Consider the following 19,770-nt stretch of genomic DNA (forward strand, 5'->3'; position numbering starts at 1 on the left):
ATAATGAAAAAATAATTATGGGTATCTTGCACTATTTTCAAACGTTTTCCATAACTTGCCAAACGAAGCAACAGAAAATCGACAATGCCCGTAACCCTAAGAAGAAAAGAGGTGCAGATTAGTCTTAAGTTGAGGAATAAAAATTGAGCTTGTAAGTAAAGCTACGGACTCAAATTAATGATAAAACTCAGCAGCTGAATATGAAGTAAAAAACTCGGACTTATATATTGAGTTATGAAAATGAGGTGGATTTGCAAATTGAAAAAAAAAAAAAAAAAAAAAATGCAGTTTGACAAAGAATTGGTAAAATTGTTTTGTTTATGAGAACACTCTACGGTGGGGCCAATAAGTAGTTGTTCTGATCGTGCAGTTAAAACTTCCTCACTTCGCGAAGGCGATTGTTTTAATCTAGAATATTTTTATTTCTATTCCAATATTACTAATGCTTGTAAGGTGAAACGTCATGCCATACGTGTTGCGCATTCAAGGTAACGAAATAAAACTTGCAGGTGTTTATAATAGTACCTTATATTGTATATATATAATTGTAATTAATAGTTTACATTTTTACCTTGTATTTACCGTTCAGTTTTCTACTGCAATGAGTTTTATTAAACATTACATTAGGTGACAATAACTTGCCATGACAACCCAGAATAATATACTTTGTTATGTAAAAATAGGAGGTGAGGGTAAATTAAAAAAAAAAGCGTGCTAGAAATTTTTTTAAGACGTCCAGTTCCATCTTTGGACAAATTAAATTAATTTGTTAATCACTCACTAAGAGCCATGCTGTTCCAATCTTTTGTTTTGCTGAAGCTTAACAGCTGAATTCAATTTTCGCAAATAACATTTAAAGTAATATAAGCCCTCGAACAATAAAAAATATGGTCACCGTGTAATGGGAAATGCCCGAATGTCAACATAAATTCAGCTGTCGATGAGGAGGTTTTTCTTTCTTGACGGTTTGCCGGTGGTTTTATGCAGAGGTAATCGACAATCGATACTTTTCGAGGTACCCTTATGCTATTTAGGTAAGCTTCTTTTGGACTTCAACGACCATTTAAACTTTATGTGGGGCGAGCAGCAGATTAGACTGATGCGATAGACCTATCTCTCAAGTTATCATAATATATAATATCCAGCTGTACATATCGACTATTGAAGCAAGAACAAGGTTTCCCTATTTCAAGAGCGAGAGGAGACACGAGGATGGAAAGTCAAACAGAAATTAACAAATCAAGCGATACGGGCAAAAGTGACTCTCGTCCTGACAATATTGTTATCACAAACTGTGCCTTAAATGCTCTATTGATGCTCATCTCTATTACTGGAAACACTCTGGTGCTAGCCGCCATATTACGAACTCCTTCTCTTCGTTCACCTGCGTTTATCTTGCTCTGCAGTTTAGCTGTTTCAGATCTTCTCGTTGGTCTTTTCTTACAGCCGGTTTACATTGCCTATCAGCTAACGGATAATGCTTCCCTTTTTCAGGCACTGGACATAGTGGCCTTTTCTGCATGTGGCGTTTCACTCTCTACAATGACCGCCATAAGTGTGGATCGGTTCTTGGCTCTTCATTATCACATGCGATATCCGAATTTGATGACTACACATCGTGCTTTATATACATCAGTAACTCTGTGGCTCATTGCCATTCTGTTATCATTTTTAGTTTATTGGAAGTCGACTTGGATGGTACATAACCTTTCTACTGCTTTTGGTATTATTCTTTGTCTTTTAGTTTCTACTATTTGTTACATTAAAATTTATCGAATTGTTCGTCAGCATCAGCTGCAAATTCACGCTCAACAGCAGGCAGTCGAAAGTTTAAATGCTGAAACTAATCAGAACATGCAGCGATCGAAAAAAAGTGCCATCAATACCTTTATATATTACGTAGTAATGATTATGTGTTATACACCTTTGTTTATTATTTTGGTTATTTCTGGTGATGGCTGGAAAAGCACGTGGAACTTTACCGAAACGGTAGCATTTATGAACTCGTCTATTAACCCATTTTTGTATTGCTGGCGTATTCGTGAGCTTCGAACAGCAGTTGTAAAGACAGGAAAGCAGATGTTATGTAAACAGACTGAAGAAAACTAGCTAACACAGGTGAGTAAGGTTTTAAAATGATAAGGATTCTCATTAGCGGAAACTAAAATGATATGGAAATAGAATTTCTAAAATCCGTTTATATATTTACATATTTGCACCATGTTTCAGCTTTTTATCGATATATAGACTTAAGTTAAACCTTTTTTTCCGTTTGTATTAATGACACTAAAAGAGACTGGTTCTTATTTGCAGTTCCTAGTAAGGGAAGATTATCATTTCATAAAGTAACACTCATTAAAGATCTCAATGGAATATAAACTAATGGGTGTCTTGCACTATTTTCAAAAGTTCTTCATATTTTGCATACGTATACGTAGCAATAGATAAACAACACAAACAATACCCCTAGACCTAAGAAGAAAAGCCGGAGTTGCAGATTAGACTACAGTTGACAAATGTACATCGAGCTCTTCATTTAGTAGTGCTACTCAACTGATAAAACTCGGCAGCTGCATATGAAGTAGAGAAACTCGGGCTTTTAATTTTGTATCTGATTATGGAAGAATGGGGCGGATGGCAATTAATTAAAAAAAATGCAGTTTGACAGGAAATTGGTTAGAACGTTTTGTTCATAAAGAAAAACCACAGTCGTGAGTAAAATTACTTTAATTTTGGTCAAAAATTAGTTGTTGTGATCGTGGAATTAAAACTTGCTCACGTCCCGATGGCTTTCTTTTTAGTCCTGTGCTGGCCTGCGCTGAAATTAGCAGATTGTATTTTTTTTTAAAATAAAATGCATCATGGAAGCTGGTTAAAACGTTGTCATTTTTTAGACGTATTGATTTCCTGATCACATACAAAGAGATATGCTGCTTTTAACTTTTTTACTAGGCGGTGAGTGCGCTACTTTTTAATCTCTAGTTTTTTATTTGTCAATATGCATTCGGCTGCCGCTGAAACAAAGATTGTGTAACAGCATAATCTAGTTTATGTAATCATCTTAGAGAACAATTAAAGCATGTGCTAGTCAGGCTGTGCGTGCCAGATAACAAGCTATTTAAGAACGTGTTGTCATAGATCACGGCCTCGATCTACTTTGTTTTTGTTTTTTGGGCCTGTCAGAAGAAACAGAAGGCGAGAAATCGCCAAACAAACCTTTTGGAAGCATATAAGCCTTGCTACTAAATCTAAACTTTCTTTGCCGCAATTCAAAAACCAGCTATGTAAATTTAAACTCTACCCCTGAGCAGGCTATAATCTCTTTGCTAAAGCACCAAACTTTTCTCTTGAACAAACATATTAAAGAAAAGAATTTGCGAGCTGAACGTATCAAGGATATATTAAAACAGCAACGACCGGTATGACTATTTTAAACATAACGGCGGGTGTACACGAATGGCACTGAACATAATTATTAGAAACTAAGTATTCAGGCATTATGGGCAGCAATGTTTGTCCTGAAACTAATGCTATCGATAACGGTGTCTTGAATGCACCACGTGACGTTGGTTACACAGTGAACATTTGTTTCCTTAATTCTGGATAGGTGAACGCAATGTTTTTTTTTTGCCTTTATTAGTAGCGTTTTTTATCCATGGTAACTTCGAGGTTAACGCAATCTCAAAAAAAAAATTCCTTAGGTTCTAAGTGTAAGGTCCTATAAACCACCAGAAATTTGTGTTGATTTTTGGAATGTTTGTACTGAAGAAGGAAAAAAAAGAAGGATAAGTTTACTAGAAGGAACTAAATGAAAATTTTGTCAACTGTAGACACTGTAGTCACCCTTTAAGTCCTTATTCAAGAAGATAATTATCCTCTTATAACTCCAAATTGAAAATGTAAATTGAAAATTAACTGAGTTTGTCAAGTGACAAGCGAGAGATTATCTCCTGCTTTATAGTCTGCTCGATCTTATTTTTAATCACATAGTGTAGCAAGCACTGAAACTTCAATTTACTCAGTATAAAACCAGCTAATAATTCTGCTCAACATAAAAAAGTCTTCATGTTAAACGCACACGCCCCTGACCTGGTTCACTTAGAGTGAACTAACTACAGTATACGATTTTGTTTTGAATTGCAAGTTGTTCTAAAGTCTATAAATTTTGAATAACCCCTTTCGTTTGTAGAATAACTCATTTTGTTTGGTTTGTTCTTTGTTGATATCATAGTTTAGTTTTAATGAGTAAAAGTAGAACTGAATTAAATTGAATTGAATTGAAACTAACGAAATTGCAAGGCGGTGTAACATGTTTTTAACTTTTAGTGGAGCGATTTAAAGATAAAAGCGACTGATCTCGCTGAACGTGGTAAAGAATTATCACAGAACAGCCTTTACTTTATTTAGTAGCTTTTATTATTAATAGAAAGACACGCTCTAATATTTTAATTTGCATATGAATTGTAACCACCTTCCGCTCAGTTAATAAAGTAGAATAAAGAATGTCACGATATTATCAATCATTTTTGGACCGAACAAAATAACTTTCAAATTGAAAAAGAACATCGTCATAATATTTTTCTAAGGTAGAGAAATACCAAACAGTACCTAAAACAAACACGAATTGTTTAGACTGGTTAATAACCTTATGCATGAAGCTAGCTATATATCGATTCCTTGAATTCAAACATCTGTCATCGTGCACCTTACTGTTATGTCAACATTCATATATACAATTCTAGTTTACCAAACAATAACTTTCTGCACGCTGTCAGTTTATTTCATGTGAATATAAATTAAAACTTTAAGAGCTTGTATTTTTTTTTCAATGAGGTACAGTGAGGGAGTTGTATTTGTCTAGGAAATGAACCGAATACTCCATAATACCGTGTTACAACTTTAACATTCGTTTGAAAGAGTGTGCGGAGACAGCACACAAATCGGAAGAGTATTTTCCTGCAATATGGGCAACATTTCTTATCCTGAAACTATTGTCACCATAAACTGAGTCCTGAATGCTCCACTGATGCTCATATCCATTATTGGCAACACTCTGGTGCTAGCCGCCATATTGAGAACTCCTTCGCTTCGTTCACCATCAACAGTTTTGCTCTGCAGTTTGGCTGTTTCGGATCTTCTCGTTGGGTTTGTTGTTCAACCGCTTTACATCACTTTTCAACTTACAAAAAATGGTTTCTTGTACACAGTAGTGAGCAAAATGGCAATTGTTGTATGCGGTGTTTCGCTTTCTACAATGACAGTCATAAGTTTGGATCGGTTCTTGGCTCTTCATTATCACATGCGATATCCGAATTTGATGACTACACAGCGCGCTATATATACATCAGCAACGTTTTGGCTCATAGCCATCCTGTTCACACTAGTTTCCTCCTTGAGTATAAGTCTTCATTATTTAACACAAGTTATTTCTATTGCTAGCTGCCTGTTGATTTCTACTGTTTGTTACATAGCAATTTTTCAGATTGTTCGTAAACATCAGTTACAAATTCACGCACAACAACAGGCTGTGGAAAATTTAAATGCTGAAAATGATCAGAACATCCAGCGATCTAAAAAAAGTGCTATAAACACTTTTATATATTATATCGTCATGATTTTGTGCTATGCACCGGTGTTTACTTTCTTGTCAACTAGGTCTATTTCCGTTGGTGACTGGACCGCAAACGCGTGGATTTTAACTGAGACTGCAACATTTATGAACTCATCCATCAATCCATTTTTGTATTGCTGGCGCGCTCGAGAGCTTAGAACGGCAGTTGTAAAGACAGCTAGGCAGATTTTATGTAAACAAACAGAAGAAAGTTAGCGTATTTATAGTTTTAGTGGAGACCAAAAATTAAAAAAAATGTTTTTCGGAATTTTGTAAATTCGAACCTTAAAACTAACATAACTAATCGTTAGCCGATGTAATGACTACACAGTGCGCTATGTATACATTATCGAACGACTCGTTGGTTCATTAGCTTCCTAGTATCATGCCTCTAAGCTGACCAAAGCTGTAAGTATTGTTAAATTTTGTTTCACTTTCTGCTGTTTGTTACATTAGAATCTACCGGATTGTCCGTCAACATCATTTTCAAATTCACGTTCAATAACAGGCCGTGGAAAGTTTAAATGCAGAAAATAATCCGAACATGCAACGATCGACTAAAGGTGCCAAAACACTTTTATATATTACATCGTGATGATTCTGTGTTATACACCCTTTACACTACAGTGACAATTTTAGTTATTTCTCCCAATTATTGGACAATAGCGAGACTGTAACCTTTATGAACTCGTCCATCAATCCAGTTTTGGATTTACCCAACTCTTCCGAAGGAAAACAACGAGAACTTAACCGAGTTCATTCAGCACTTGAATCTAATGGTTACCCATCGAAGTTCATTAAAAACATCTAGTCTAACAAAACCCGACCCTTGACTGTGTTGTCCCCGGAGGAACTTGTTGGAACATTTTTCAAGATGGTCGAGGCGCCCGAATCACACAAGTCATTCGCCTCTCTACCATACATTAAAGGCGTAACAGAACCTCTGACCCGTGTTCTCAAAAAGCACGATATCACAGTAGTAAACAAACCACTGACCACCCTCCAACAACAGTTCCCGGCTCCAAAATTTCGACCTTCTTTGGAATCGCAGACAAACGTTGTCTATAAAATTCCTTGTGCTGAGTGTTCATGGTGTTACATTGGTGAGACGGGCAGAGCCTTCAACACCAGGAAAAAAGAACACCTGCGAAATGTTAAAACCGCGGCAAAAGGTTCGAGAATCGCTAATCACATCTAGTCCAATAATCACGCGATTGACTTTGATAATGCATCTGTCATTGACAAAGGCGGCTTTAGAACAAGAAAAACGTTGGAAGCGTGGCATTCGAAGCTAACTCCCAATGCGGATAACAATTCCTGTCCTCTACCTGGACAGTACAACATTCTTTTTCACAAATATTCTTAGTTATTAGCATTTCTATTTCGCAACTTCACATACTGCATTTTTTACCTTTTTACATTTTACCCGTCGAAGGCTGTAGTTCAAACAGCCGAAAGCTCGTATTTTTAAAGTTTTTAAGCCAGAGATCGTTTTAAATTTTATAATATGTTGTATCCTGGCTGCGTTCCTTCAATATTTTCACGTATACAAAAAACATCTGAGAAACTTCTTTTAAAAAGGGTTTCTAACAACCGGCTCGATTTAAACATTTTGAGACGGTATAACATGTTTTTAGCTCGAGTGGAGTGATTTTAAATATCGAACAGATCTCGCTGAATGTGTTAAAGAATAATGACAGTACAGTCTACGCTGCATTTATATTAGCTTTAATTAATAATAGAAAAACACTTTCCAATAATTTAATTTACTTTTTAATAATTTAATTTGCACATCCATTGTAGCTACCTTCTATTCCGTTAATAAAGTAGAATAAAGAATTTCATGATATTATAAATCATTTTTCGGAGGTACAAAAATAATTTCAGATTGAAGAAAACCTCATAACAATAGTTTTCTAAAGTAGCAAAACACCAAACAAGTAATAATAAACGTAAAATAAACAAGAATGGTTAAGACTGATGAGCTAGCTGTTTTAATAACCTTTTCTGAAGCGATATTGATCGATTTCTTGAATTCAAACATCTGCCAACTTATGTCTACATCATATTTTCAATGCCACAAACCAACAATAACTTTTTGCACAGTGTGTTTATTTCATTCGAATATAAATTTAATTTTTTCGTGCTCTCATTGTCAGCGAGGGAGTCGTATTTGTCGAGCAAATGAATCGAACACTCCGCAATATCGTGTTATAAGTTTAAACGTTACGTTAGAGAGGGTGTTCAGAGACGGCACACGAATCAGGGGCTGATTTTCCCGACATTATGGGCAGTAATTCTAGTCCTGATACTGTTGTTATCATAAACTGTGTACTAAATGTTTTATTGATGATGATATCCATATTTGAAAACACTCTGGTGTTAGCTACCATATTGAGAAGTCCGTCGCTTCACTCGCCGTCTATAATTTTGCTCTGCAGTCTGGCTGTATCGGATCTTTTTGTTGGGCTTGTCCTACAACCGGTTAACATTGCCCATCAGCTCACGGAAAATGATTTGCTTTTCCAAGTATTGTTCATATTGGCTGCGTTAGGATGTGGTGTTTCGCTTCTTATGATGACAGCCATAACTGTGGATCGGTTCTTGGCACTTCATTATCACATGCGATATCCGAATTTGATAACTACACATCGCGCTCTGTATACATCAGCAACTATTTGGTTAATTAGCTTTCAGTTATCATTGCTGTTCCTTTGGAAAAAGAATGCTTATTTCTTTGCTGCAGCTTCTGGCATAATAATCTGCCTTTTAACTTGTACTTTATGTTACGTGCGAATCTATCGGATTGTTAGACAGCATCAGTTACAAATTCACGTTCAACAACAGGCTGTGGAAACTAATACTGCAAATATTAATCAGAACATGCCGCGACTGACCAAAAGCGCGAAAACACTTTTATATATTACATCGTTATGATATTGTGTTATACCCCGTTATTTGCTTCCATGTCAATTTTAGCCATTTTCCGCAACAACTGGACAAACGCGCGGACCTTAGCACATACTGTCGCATTTATGAACTCCGCCATTAATCCAATTTTGTATTGCTGGCGTCTTCGTGATCTTCAAACAGCAGTTTTAAAGACAGCAAAGCAGATGTTTTGTAATCAAAGAGTGGAAAACTCGTTTACTTAGAAATAGAGGTAAAGTTTATTACGTTAATACTCCTAGGCATGAGCTACGACCAAGTTGCCCAAATTCTTCAAAATATCTATATATTGATGCCTTTGATGCTTTCCTCAAATATTGGCATCAGTCTTTGTATCTTGGAGAGCCAAAAGTAACTTCGAGTCTTTCGTTACGGTGCAATGATCTGCAACCAGAGCTAGCAAAACACCAACTAGTCAAGTTTTTTTTATTATTTTATTATATTTTTTTTCATTTTATGGTGCATTCACAAGCTTCGAATGGCAGTTTTTAAGTCAGGAAGCGCGATTTAATGCGGAACAATCGAGGAAGACTCATTAACTTGGCATGTAAGGCATTATAGTTCACTCTTCTTATTCACCCTTCGATCCTTTTTTAGGGGAATTAATAACAAAAGAGAGGGCAAAATACATTTACGATGATATAGAGCTGATGAGTCGTTCAAATTCGTGACGAGGAATGCGTCAATCTTCGTTGGTGTCGATTGCAAAAATGGTTTGTTTGTTTGTTTGTTTGTTTTATTAATTCATCCATTCTAGTTGATGCTTCATTTCTATGGCCAGATCCTTGATTCCGTCAAGAACATACTTCATCTCTCAACTGTGAAGGACAATTAAATACCCCACCAAATTTTATGCAAACTTATAACTTTAATTAACTTGCCTTTTACTGTTCAAACCTCTTTTTATATAATTGCTTCCAAATGTACCATTGTTTTAACTTCCCAAAGCTTGAAAGCATTGAAAGATGCCAATAACTTGGCGAAAGGACCACTCTTGGCGATGATATGTCAGAAAATGAAGATAGTGTACCAAATGTAGCTGCTTAAGCCAAAATTACTTATTCGAGCGTGAAATATAATCTTCGAATTTTTTCAAATTGCTTAATATTACAGCATGGCCTTTGCTGTATTTAATAGCTTGTATTTTTAAAAGGAAGTGAATAGTCGCAGCTGGATAATTCATTTATCTGTATCTTTGGGAAAAATTAATTTGCTTCCTGTCACTCACTAAGAGCCATGCTGCTTCAGTCTTTTGTTGTCGCAAGTATAACAGCTACCTTCAATTTTCGCATATAACATTGAAAGTTATAGAAACCTCGAATACAAAAAGAAGTCACCGTGTGGTGGACAATGTCGCTTTGTCATCATAAATTTAACTGTCGCTGAAGGGTTATTTCTTTCCTACCTGTTTTAATTACAAATACGGAGGTAATCGAAGTGGACACTCAAAACTTTGAGAGACATCTTCAGATGCAGGTTGCTAGTTAATTAGGTAAACCTGACTTTGGGACTTGAATCAAAGAGCACTCAAAATTTATATGTGACAAGCAGCAGACTGATGCGATAGTCATATTCTTCAAGTTATATCATATTGTAAAGCTGTACGTATCGACTATTGGACCGAAAACCTGGCTTCACTTGTTCAAGCCTGAGAAGGAACGCGAAGATACCAAACCAATCAGAAATTTGCAATTCAGGCGATATGGGAAAAGGTGACTCTCGTCCTGATATTTTTATTTTGTATTCGCAGATCACTTTTAATGATTGTAAGATGAGGCATCATGTCATAAGTGTTGCGCATTCAAGATAACGGAATAAAACTTGGCTGCTGTTAAAAACTTACAATAACAACCCAGAATAATATACTTTGTTGTTGGAAAAAAATAGTAACTGAAGGCTAATTATAACCTAGCGTGTTAAAAATTTGTTTAAGAAGTCCAGTTCCATCTTTGGAAAAATTAGATTACTTTGTTAATTACTCACTTAGAGCCATGCTGTTCCAATCTTTTGTTTTGCTGAAGCATAACAGCTGAATTCAATTTTCGCAAATAACATTTAAAGTATTTTAACCCTCGAATAATAATAATAAAAAAGTAGTCAACATGTAGTGGGCAATGCCTCAATGTCAACATAAATTCAGCTGTCGATGAAGAGGTTTTTCTTCCTTGACGGTTTGCCGGTTTTAGTCAGAAATAATCGACAATCAATACTTTTCAAGGTACCCTTATGATATTTAGGGGACTTCAAAGGCCATTTTAACTTTATGTGGGGCAACAGCAGCAGATCTAGACTGATGCGATAGACCTATTTCTCAAGTTATCATAATATATTATTTAGGTGTACATATGGACTATTGGAGCAAAACAAGGTTTCTCTATTTCAAACGTGAGAAGGAACGCGAAGATGGCAAGCCAAACAGAAATTAACAAATCAAGCGATACGGGCAAAAGTGACTCTCGTCCTGACAATTTTGCTATCATAAACTGTGTTTTGAATGCTCCATTGATGCTTATATCCATTATTGGCAACACCCTGGTGCTAGCCGCCATATTGAGAACCTCTTCGCTACGTTCACCTCCGTTTATCTTGCTCTGCAGTTTGGCTGTTTCAGATCTTCTCGTTGGACTTGTCTTACAGCCAGTTTACATTGCCTATATATCTGCTAACGGATAACGGTTCCCTGCGTCAGGCACTGTCCATATTGGCCCGTTCTTTATGTGGTGTTTCGCTCTTTACAATGACTGCCATAAGTGTGGATCGGTTCTTGGCTCTTCATTATCATATGCGATATCCGAATTTAATGAGTACAAAGCGTGCTATGTATACATCAGTGACTCTTTGGCTCATTGTCATTCTGTTATCATTTTTAAAATTTTGGAAGACGTCTTGGCATGCAAATAATCTTTCTTCTGCTTTTAGTATTATTCTTTGTCTTTCAGTCTCTACTATTTGTTACATCCAAATTTATCGAATTGTTCGTCAGCATCAGCTGCAAATTCACGCTCAACAACAGGCTGTTGACAGTTTAAACGCTGAAACTAATCAGAACATGCAGCGATCGAAAAAAAGTGCCATCAATACTTTTATATATTACATAGTAATGATTCTGTGTTATACACCGGTGTTTATTATTTTGGTTATTTCTGGCAATGGCTGGACAAGCGCGTGGAGCTTTGCAGAAACTGTAGCATTTATGAACTCGTCCATTAACCCATTTTTGTATTGCTGGCGTATTCATGAGCTTCGGAGAGCAGTTGTAAAGACAGCAAAGCAGATGTTATGCAAACAGACTGAAGAAAACTAGCTAACACAGGGAGTAAGGGTTCAAATAAAGGTTTCCATTAGCGGAAACTAAAATAATATGTAGACCATGAAGAATCCTGAAATCCGTTTTGCTTTTGCTATTCAACATGGCAGCTTTTTATTGATAGACTTAAATTTATCCGTTTGTAGTAATGACACTAAAAGAGACTGGTTCTCATGCATTTCCTGGTCTCAAGTGAGACGAGACCATCATTTTATGAAGTAACACTCATTCAAAATAATTGAATGAAACTTATGGGTGTCTTGCACTATTTTCAAGAGTTCTTCATATTTTGCAAACGTAGCAATAGACAAACAACACAAACAATACCCCTAGCCCTAAGAAGAAAAGCGAATTAGACCACAGTTGACGAATAAAAATAGATCTTTTAAGTAGTGCCATTCAACTGATAAAACTCGGCAGCTGAATATATAATTTAAAAAAATCTAAAAAAAAAATGCAGTTTCACAGGACGTTGGTTAAAACGTTTTGTTCATAAAAAAACACAGTGTACTTTATGTCAAAAATTAGTTGTTCTAAGCGTGGAATTTTAACTTCCTCACTTTCTGAAGACGTTCATTTTAAATAAACACATCGGCATAAAATGCATCATCGAAGCTGGTTAAAACGTTGTCATTTTTAGACGTTTTGATTTCCTGATCAGTTACAAAGAGTCATGGTGCTCTTAACTTTTGTTTTAGGCGTTTAAGTAGCGCCACTTTAAAAGCTCTAGTTTTTTAATTGGTTTTCGTCAAATCTACACCTCTTCTGCTCTTAATGCTACGTAGGCCATGTCAGTATACATTCGGCTGTCGCTGAAACAAAGATTATGTAACATCATAATCTAATATAAGTGGCGTCATCGATCATCTTAGAGAACAATTGAAGCATGTTCTAGTCAGGGCGTGCGTGCCAGATAGCAAGCTATTAAGTTCGTGTTGTCTAGATCTTGGCCTCTTTTGCACTTGCCGCTGACGCCCCCTACTAATACCAAGTCAGGAATTAATAGTCCCAAAACCCCATCAAATCTCACAATAACACACAATCAACATTAGGTTAGTGATCTTTATTAATATGGCTTACAGTTTATTGTAATTTAGGAACGAAAGATCTAAAATTCATCGATTTATGTAGCATATTTTTCGATCGCTTGAGTCGAACCGACAACGACCGTTGCAAATTATTAACGAAGCCATCGCTTGGGCTGCCTGTGACAAAATTTGAGGTGTTTGGATAGCCGAAGTCGCCAATGTCAAACACTGTCTCGAGTATTTGACATATCTTCTCGATCGAAACAATAACTACGGAGTAAACTGAGTAAGAGAATCGTAAAAACCCATGCTGATTAATGATTTTCTTTGTTTTAACATGATGAATTATTAATGAGTTTAAGATGTATATATCGGCAACTCTTGGCGCTCCACCCTTCTTTTGTCCTTCATTTTGGAACATAATGTAATGCTATTTGTCTGTTACTTTCAACTGTTTGTTAGTTTCGAATCTATCGGATTATAAGATAGCGTCAGTTACAGATTCATGTTTGACAACAGGCTGTGGAAAGCCGAAATGCTGATAAAGCAATGCCATCGCTCTATAAACATGTTTAGTAACAATTCTCAGAAATTTGCATACTGATCTAGTTGCTGATTTTATAATTCTAGAATTCGCACCTTTATCTTTTCTTCAACTTTTAGTCATCTAAACACCCATGTTCCATATCATTAATTAATTGGATTGAAATGAAACGAAATTGCAAGGCGGTCTAACATGTTTTTTTCTGGAGTGATTTAAATGTCGAACTGATCTCGCTGCATGTGATAAATAATTATGATAGCAGAAAGCCTATGCTTTCTTTGGTAGCTTTTATTATAAATAGAAAGACACGCTCTAATATTTTGATTTGCACATGCATTGTACCTATCTTCCGTTCAGCTAATAAAGTAGAATAAAGAATGTGTCGATAGCATCAATCATTTTTGAAAGGCCAAAAATTAATTTAAAATTGAAAAGAGCCTCATCATAATAGTTTTCTTAGGTAGAAAAATGCCAAAAAGTACCTTAAATAAACAAGAATGGTCAAGACTGTTTTAATAACCTTTTGATTCCTTGAATTCAAACATCTGTCATCGTGCACCATACTGTTATGTCAACATTCATATATTCAATGCCATTTTACCAAACAATATTTTTTTGCACACTGTGTTTATATCATATGAATATAAATTCAAATCACAGTTTAAGAGCTTATATTTTTTTTCAGTGAGGGACAGTGAGGGAGTAGTATTTGTCTAGGAAATGAGCCGGATACTCCATAATACCGGGTTATAACTTTAAACATTCGTTTGAAAGGGTGTGAGGCCAGCAGACAGCACACGAATCAGAAGCGGATTTTTCCGGCAATATGGGAAACATTTCTCATCCTGAAACTATTATCATCATTAACTAATAATAATAATAATAATAATAATAATAATAATAATAATAATAATAATAATAATAATAATATTTAATACTTATATTGCGCTTTTTCTATAAATGCCCTGCCCTGAATGCTCCACTGATGCTCATATCCATTATTAGCAACACTCTGGTGCTAGCCGCCATATTGAGAACTCCTTTGCTTCGCTCACCATCATTTATTTTGCTCTGCAGTTTGGCTGTTTCGGATCTTCTCGTTGGGTTTCTCGTGCAACCGCTTTACATCACTTTTCAACTTACAAAAAATGGTTCCTTGTACATAGTAGTGAGTAAGATGGCAATTGTTGTATGTGGTGTTTCGCTTTCTACAATGACAATCATAAGTGTGGATCGGATCATGGCTCTTCATTATCACATGCGATATCCGAATTTGATGAATACACAGCGCGCTATATATACATCAGCAGCGCTTTGGCTCATAGCCATCCTGTTAACACTCTTTTCCTCCTTGAATATAAGTCTTTACTATTCTACTCAAGTTATTTCTATTGCTAGCTGCCTTTTGATTTCTTCTGTTTGTTACATCGGAATCTCAGTTACAAATTCACGCGCAACAACAGGCTGTGGAAAATGTAAATGCTGAAAATAATGTGAACATTCAGCGGTCTAAAAAGAGTGCTATAAGCACTTTTATATATTACATCGTGATGATCCTGTGTTATGCACCGGTGTTTGTTTTTTTGTCAACAAGGCCGTCTATTTCAGTTGGTTAACAGAGACTGCAACATATATGAACTCATCTATCAATCCATTTTTGTATAGCTGGCGCCTTCGAGGAGCTTCGAAAGGCAGTTGTAAAGACAGCTAGGCGGATGTTATGTAAACAAACAGAAGAAAGCTAACGTATCTATAGTTTGAGTGGAGTCCAAAAAGTTATTTTTAGTTTTTTTTTTTCGGAATCTTTTGATGTCGAACCTAAAAAACTATCATAACCAATCGTTTGCTGATTTAATGAGTACATAGCGCTATATATACATTAGCGAATCCTTGGTTCATAAGCTTCCTATGATCATTTAAACTTGTTGAAGCATAAATGCTTATTAGTCCAGTCATTTTGTGGTTGGACCTGCAACTAATTGCAACAGAAGCTTTCTGGCCGCAAATCATTTCGAATAAGTCTCTAGATCAACATACTAAAAGTCCCAAAGGATCCATGCATGGGAACATCTCGAAAATTTAACGGATTCTAAGTCGTGCTTTTGCGTAACATGAAAACGAGGCTCAAAAACAGAAGTTCTGTTATTATGCTTGTTTATTGCCAGAATTTCATTTATTTCATCCAAAAACCATGAAATATACTTTAAATATGCTTGAAAACTTTCATCCGGAGGAAAAACTAATCAAAAAGTATTCAATAAGCAAAATAAATCTCATTATATTTAAATTTTCAATTGTGAAGCGAATCGGTCTACACCAAAAATGGTAGTTGCGATAGTTTATTATCCTTTTATGGATCGCACAAAAATTTGCAAGCGAGCCAACAAATAAATATATCTTTCACAATGGTGAAATATTCTAAAAGAATATCGTTTGTGAAATGAAAACGAATTTCACAGTTTCTTCCAGCTCTTGTGTCAATCACCGTCATCATCGCTATCATCGAAATCTTGATAGGGTTAGCGATGTTGTGGCGCCGCGCATGTTTTCAGAGTGGAGGAAATACATGTGACTTCACTTGGGTTCAGGTCGATCATCGATAGAAATGTTATTGATGACTTCCCCTGATGGCTACCCCGGTGGACAGCTTGCATCATTCCAGCCCATGCTGGGCGTGTGGTGTTAAACAGCAGGGACGTCTTCCAAAGTATTTCCAAATTCGCTGTGGGATCTACTTCTCTTGCAACAACTACGTCATTGTAATTTATTTCCACTTGTGATTGCCTTGGCTCAGATGGCGGGCGTAGGCCAACTTTTCCAGCTGCTGAGATGTCTTGAGGACTTAACTTTCGTCTCAGGACGCTTCTTTTTCGGTTTGTGCCAGGAGTGATGATACAAATCATGCCCATGCCATGAAAGGTGTCGTTACCGTCAAGGATACGTAGATTATGGTCCACATTGTCAGCTATGTACTGAGCAAACTTTCCGTCATAATCTGGCATATCAGTTCCCTGGTCCAATGCAGCATTTTGATTAAACAGCTGTACCTCTTGGTACGAAGAACAGAAGCCGTTGCGAAGAAGGGTGTCTATTAGAAATCTCGATGCGAAGTTGTGATGAAGCTGCACTGCTAAACCAACTTGTAAAGGCGCAAGAATCACTCTAGGTCGCGCCGTCTGAACAATAGCCTGTCCAATTGATGCTAACTTCACGTTATCTTTACCAACCAGAATACCCTCCAAAAACATCTTTAACGTGGCTGGAAGGAAGTCAACGTTTTCCTCAGCTTCTGTTTCGATTCGTTAGATGTTTTAAACAATTTGATGTCATTCTTAATCAACCTTGAGGCAACCGAGTTCTGATAATACTTATTTTTTCCGAAACCAGATCAACTTCCTTTTGCTGTGAGTGAAATTCGTGCAGAATAGCTGATGCAGTACTTCTAAATGTTACAACATTTGGCTTTCGTTGATCTCGGTTATAATAATCTGATCGCCAAAGTGTTCCTGAAGTCTTGCCTTCATATGGGTGTGGCTATATGCAGCAGTAGCTGAGTCACCAAGATATTCCTCCATTAGATCCATGACAGTAATTATGAAAGTTCGCCACTTTGATGAAAGCTTCGTTTTTTTTTTCTTTTCTTACTATCCAGCTGATCTGACGCACTGAATACTTTTGGCATTTGTTTTTTGGTCTGAAGTTGACGCTGCATAGCTGATGGTAAACAGCACCGGCGGCCGGAAAATCATAGACATTTAAAATTCTCGCCTGTACCACTTCAGCCCAAGAATCCCCCTTTCTGAACATGTGTCTAGCACAGTCTCTCTTGTCTCGAGGGTTGTCACACGGAACACCTCTCCTGGCTTTCTCTTTTGCTTCTCAAAATCAATTTTGTTACCACAGTAGAAACAGTCAGTTTTAAAGCTAAAGAATTTTTCAGTCTTGCGATCCAATGAACGACGTTTACTTGAGGTTTTCGAGCTTGCAATTTCTTGTTTCTTGGCGTGGCCAATGTTACTAGGGTGGCAATACGTGCGGCGACATGTCTTGTGTACCTTTTGACCGGGAATAGTTTGGATGTCATTGCGCTCTGCGCTTGCACGGTTTATACCTTCACTTCCCTTCAGACGGAGAGATACTATTTTTGACAAATTGCACAACACATTTCATCCATTTTAGGCTCTTGCTGGTCTAAAAAATAACCAGGATACAAATTAGACTGTGTCAAACGTGCAATAGAATCATAGACGCTCTATGTTTCGCCCAATAAATTTCAGCAATCGGGTTTAAAACCTTTCGGAAACATATCATTCTTTATAAGTAGAAGAAAGGATAACGTTGTTCTTATTTTAACTCACTGCAGCATTGTATGCAGTGATCTCGCTTTTTAGTAAATATTTTTGAAACCAGAATGTAATACGTCGCATTTCAACTGCGTTGAAAGACTCAAAGAAATACTGTAGCCCAGAAAACTCGTTAGAATCGCTTTAGAAACAGTGCATTGGATGTGATACACTATGAGTCAGCAAAGGTAAACTTCTCCATTTTGAAAGAAAAAACTACTCTTGAAGAGAACTCAGAATACACTTACCTGATCGGAGCACAGAACATTGAAGTTCTTAAACCATTTTGTTCGACGAAGATTAAAATTTCTGCAGGCGTCAAACACAGCACACTATACCTGCGAACTCACCCGCCTTGGGTGTGAGTCTCATACACGCCTCCGAGTTAAAAACTTCGATCTCACGCCAACTCACGCTTTTATTTCTCTTTCCACACGAAAATTAAGCTTCCTTGAATTGTATCACTATTTTTGAAGAAAGGTTTAAACAGTTCAACAAGTTTCATTACAAATTAAAAAATAAAAAATCGCTCCAGATAAAAAAGCCAACTTTACTTAATGTCATTCAGTCCCATACACAGGCTAGGGTTGCGACTTTTTTACGCGGCAAGCAACTAAAATAGACATAAAATTAAAGCTGTGTACAGATGAAATATCACAAATTAACTTGATTTCTAAAATAAGAAAACCTTCCAATTGAGATATCGTTTCAAATTTCGTTGTACTTTTGACTTTTAAGACATAAACACGCGCATTTTTGGAAAAGCTTTATTCAGCCTCGTTTCCGTGCATCTCTAAAAACGTGTCTCGTAGCTTCTAAAAAAACCCATTTTTCAATGACTTTCCCTGCCGGGATTTTCTGGGACTTTTAATATGATATTAATGATAAGTTTCTCGGTCAGAAACCGTTGGAATTTCTTCTGTTGCAATTAGTTGCAGGTTGACCCATTATTTTAAGTAAAATGACTGGACTATATACCATAGCTGTTAGTATCGTTATTTTTCTTTCACTTTATGTTGTTTGTTATATTTGAATATCTTTCAGATTGTCCGTCAACAACAACTTCACATTCATGTTCAACAACTGGCTGTGGAAAGTTTAAATGCAGAAAATAATCAAAATAGACATCGATTGACTACTGTGTCAAAAACAGTTTTATATATAGAGGATATTACACGGCGGCGCGAAGATATGAATTTTATTTTCGAGTGGTAAAGCAATATTTTAGGAATGAGCGCAGCGAATGAGTAAAATATTGCTTTCACCACGAGAAAATAAAATTCATATCTTCAAGCCACCGTGTAATTTTCTTTTTATTATATAGACAAAAATCATGCATGAAGTAAAAGTTAAAACATTTTTATTAATCAAAAGCTTTATAAACACGAGCGACGGCTAAATATAACAATTGAGCAAATTGCCAAACTGAAAGGCAAAATTTCGCGAACTGAAGCTTTAAGAAGATGTAGAACGAAAATGTAAAAACAGGCTGTTTATTAGCTTTCATCAATGTCACTGACAGTAAATAATTCGCCGTTTTGAAATCTGTTCCTGCTCAAACTCACCGCTTTTCTACTGATTTCTGATCGCGTATTCTTGCAGTTCGGCGGCTGGAATTTCTTGATTTTCCCTCTCGATCTCTTCGTCTGACTTTCCACAAGCAAGAAGCTCTTTTGAATAATTTCAAGTCATAAGAAGCTTTCTACTTCGTGTTAGCATTTTCCTGCTCCTCAGTAAGGCATTTATTTTGGCTTCAGTGAACTTCACGAATCGATCTCGATAGCTCGCCATTTCCAACCGGCTTTGACAGCTTTGCACAAACAACCGTGCAAAGGCAGGAAATGACGTCATCGATATCCTCACTAGTGAGGATATGGAAAATACGCCCCGGATGCAGTTTCGTATGAATTTTACGAGTGGTCTATTTTCCAGTAAAACACTCGCGGCTATATAATAAATATTATTACATCGTGAAGATTCTGTGTCAT

The 19,770-nt window shown here is 36.4% G+C and overlaps 2 protein-coding genes and 2 pseudogenes across 2 annotated transcripts in view; 3 read left to right on the forward strand and 1 right to left on the reverse strand.

Moving 5' to 3' along the window:
• The window catches only part of LOC144630341 (alpha-1,6-mannosylglycoprotein 6-beta-N-acetylglucosaminyltransferase A-like), a 241,034-nt gene that overhangs the window by 71,993 nt on the left and 149,271 nt on the right, over window positions 1-19,770 (reverse strand). The gene's annotated exons all lie outside the window — the stretch shown is intronic.
• Window positions 1,213-2,109, forward strand: LOC144629583 (melanocortin receptor 4-like). Its single transcript, XM_078487823.1, has one exon. It carries the CDS (start codon window positions 1,213-1,215, stop codon window positions 2,107-2,109), a length of 897 nt encoding a protein of 298 aa, XP_078343949.1.
• On the forward strand, window positions 7,898-8,766 carry LOC144630873 (melanocyte-stimulating hormone receptor-like; annotated as a pseudogene).
• On the forward strand, window positions 10,765-11,864 carry LOC144631239 (melanocortin receptor 3-like; annotated as a pseudogene).

The sequence above is a fragment of the Oculina patagonica genome, chromosome 11 (genome assembly GCF_052425735.1).
Source record: "Oculina patagonica isolate OP01 chromosome 11, crgOcupat, whole genome shotgun sequence".
Lineage (NCBI taxonomy): Eukaryota > Metazoa > Cnidaria > Anthozoa > Scleractinia > Oculinidae > Oculina > Oculina patagonica.